The 2,195-nt window shown below is 45.1% G+C and overlaps 1 protein-coding gene across 1 annotated transcript in view; it reads right to left on the reverse strand.

Moving 5' to 3' along the window:
- Window positions 1–31: 31 nt before the first annotated feature.
- LOC107093234 (homeobox protein XHOX-3-like) overlaps window positions 32–2,195 on the reverse strand; it is a 14,267-nt gene continuing 12,103 nt past the window's right edge. Inside the window, exon 2 of the mRNA XM_015388155.1 lies at window positions 32–981. Within this exon, the coding sequence (XP_015243641.1) occupies window positions 505–981 (477 nt within the window). The 3' untranslated portion in view covers window positions 32–504. The remainder of the gene's footprint in view (window positions 982–2,195) is intronic.

Here is a 2,195-nt window from a genome sequence, read left to right on the forward strand (position 1 = left end):
AGCTGTGAATTAGAATAGAGTATTTATTGACATTTGCAAAGAAACACGACAGCAAAGATTCAATGTTTTGTGATTTAGAAAGATAGGAAAAGAACGAGGGGGGTGAAAGAGAAATACTGAAGGATTAAAGAAAATATATGGGAACAATTGTGTTATAGTGAGCAAAATACAATGATGGGGCCATCAGCTTCATGCTGGGCGATAGAGGGACGTATGAACTTCATAAAACAGATGCAGTGATGAGGACAGAACATACATTTTAAGAAACATTTCAAGACACCAGTCAGAAGGTCAAGCATGGAGTTAACTTTGTGCCGAAACGTTTCATATCTATCCAAAAAAGGCTGCAGACTGAAAAGCATTCGGACAATTTGTTTTAGAAGCTTAAGGAAAAGTGACAGCGAGCGTTTCGACCTCGAGTTTGAAAATAAATTATCTCAATTGCACTTCTGGCTTTTCTGGCTGAACAAAAACAAGAAACATATGAAGAGTAAATGGCTGTTTTCACATCAGCTCTTCCTTCCACTCTAGTGAGGCAGTCTGTTTTTTGGCTGCAGAGCCGCTGGTGTTGCTCAGTCCTTTCATTTCCCACTGGACCTGAAGGCGATGCTGCGGTCCCCACTGAGGGCAAAAGGAGCAGCGGCACGAAATGTGATGGTTTACGATGCCAGCAGAGGGATAAAGAAGTAGCGCTGGTGGTGGGAGCTCCCAGGGCTTACTGTGTTGTTGGGAGTTGGGGAAACAAGCAGGCGGCTTGGTTGGCGCAGCATGAGAACCATGTATGATTGAAGGAAGAGTCAGTGGAGGGTAGTGTTGGAACGGTATGTGGGGGAGCTGGGGTTTGGTAAAGGCGGGCACCATGTTAGAAGATGGAGAAACGTGAGCCATCAGTAACGTCCCCAGAGGGTTGATGAGGGGGTGAGGCCACGGTATGGAATGCTTCTGACGTTTATCCTTCATCCGCCTGTTTTGGAACCACACCTGCAGACAGCGAGAGCGGAAAAAAACAACAAACAAGGTTAAGTCACTGAAAAAAGGGGTGTGGATGAACAGAAAACAGAACGCTAAAGTGGGCGACAGCAGAGTTTCAGCTCAACCGAAGGTTTGTCGGTTCAAACCCCAGCTCTGGCTTTATAGGTCCTTGTTTCCTTGGTAGGGATGCACCGATCCACTTTTTTCACCTCCGATACGATACCGATATTTGATGTTTATTGTCGGCCGATACCGATCCGATACCGATACCAAAAAAGCACTGACTTATTACCTAAAAAATGGTTTTATTGTGTGAAAAAAAAAAAAAACTGGGATCATTGTTCTGTGCATATAATTTGACTTCCCTTTTCTTAAAAAAAAAGGAAACAACCCAAATATAAAAGTGATGACTAAAAGTTCTCTGACTTGATCAACATTTTAAAAAAAGTGTCATTATCAAGTATCCTCTCTGATTTTTTTGGCCTCTATACTGTTACATGGAAAAATTTCACTTAGCTGCTTCCTTTTTGTTTGCCGAGTCCGATAATCTCAGCATGTTCCTTGTTATGAAACTTCTGGAGGTGTTTCAATAAGATGGTGGTGTTATAGTTTGAAGATATAACACCGCCCCTCGGGACGTTTCTCCCACCAATATTGCACGTAGCCGTTGGGCTAGTAGGATGAGAGAGCGAGAAAAACCTCCAGACCGCAGATTGTTACGCTCCCTCCATCATAAACAATATGGCCGTGTTGTGTTGTTGTGCTGCCGCATGACGGCAGAGCATAGCATAGAGTTAGAATGAATAGATATGCCCCTATATCGAGTAAATTGCCACTGATACCGATCAATTTTTTTCCCCTTATATCTGGACCGATACCGATAAAAATATTGGATCGGTGCATCCCTAGTCCTTAGGCAAGTCAGCGACCCCCAGGGCATCTCTGGCTACAATACAGCAGCTGTGGCTACGATGCAGCAGCTGTGGCTACGATGCAGGTTCTGTGGCTACGATGCAGCAGCTGTGGCTACAATAAAGCAGCTCTGGCTACGATACAGCACCTGTGGCTACGATGCAGGTTCTGTGGCTACGATGCAGCAGCTGTGGCTACGATACAGCACCTGTGGCTACGATGCAGGTTCTGTGGCTACGATGCTGCACCTGTGGCTACGATACAGCACCTGTGGCTACGATGCAGGTTCTGTGGCTACGATGCTGCACCTG

Source organism: Cyprinodon variegatus, unplaced genomic scaffold (genome assembly GCF_000732505.1).
Source record: "Cyprinodon variegatus isolate N-32 unplaced genomic scaffold, C_variegatus-1.0 Scaffold415, whole genome shotgun sequence".
Classification (NCBI taxonomy): domain Eukaryota; kingdom Metazoa; phylum Chordata; class Actinopteri; order Cyprinodontiformes; family Cyprinodontidae; genus Cyprinodon; species Cyprinodon variegatus.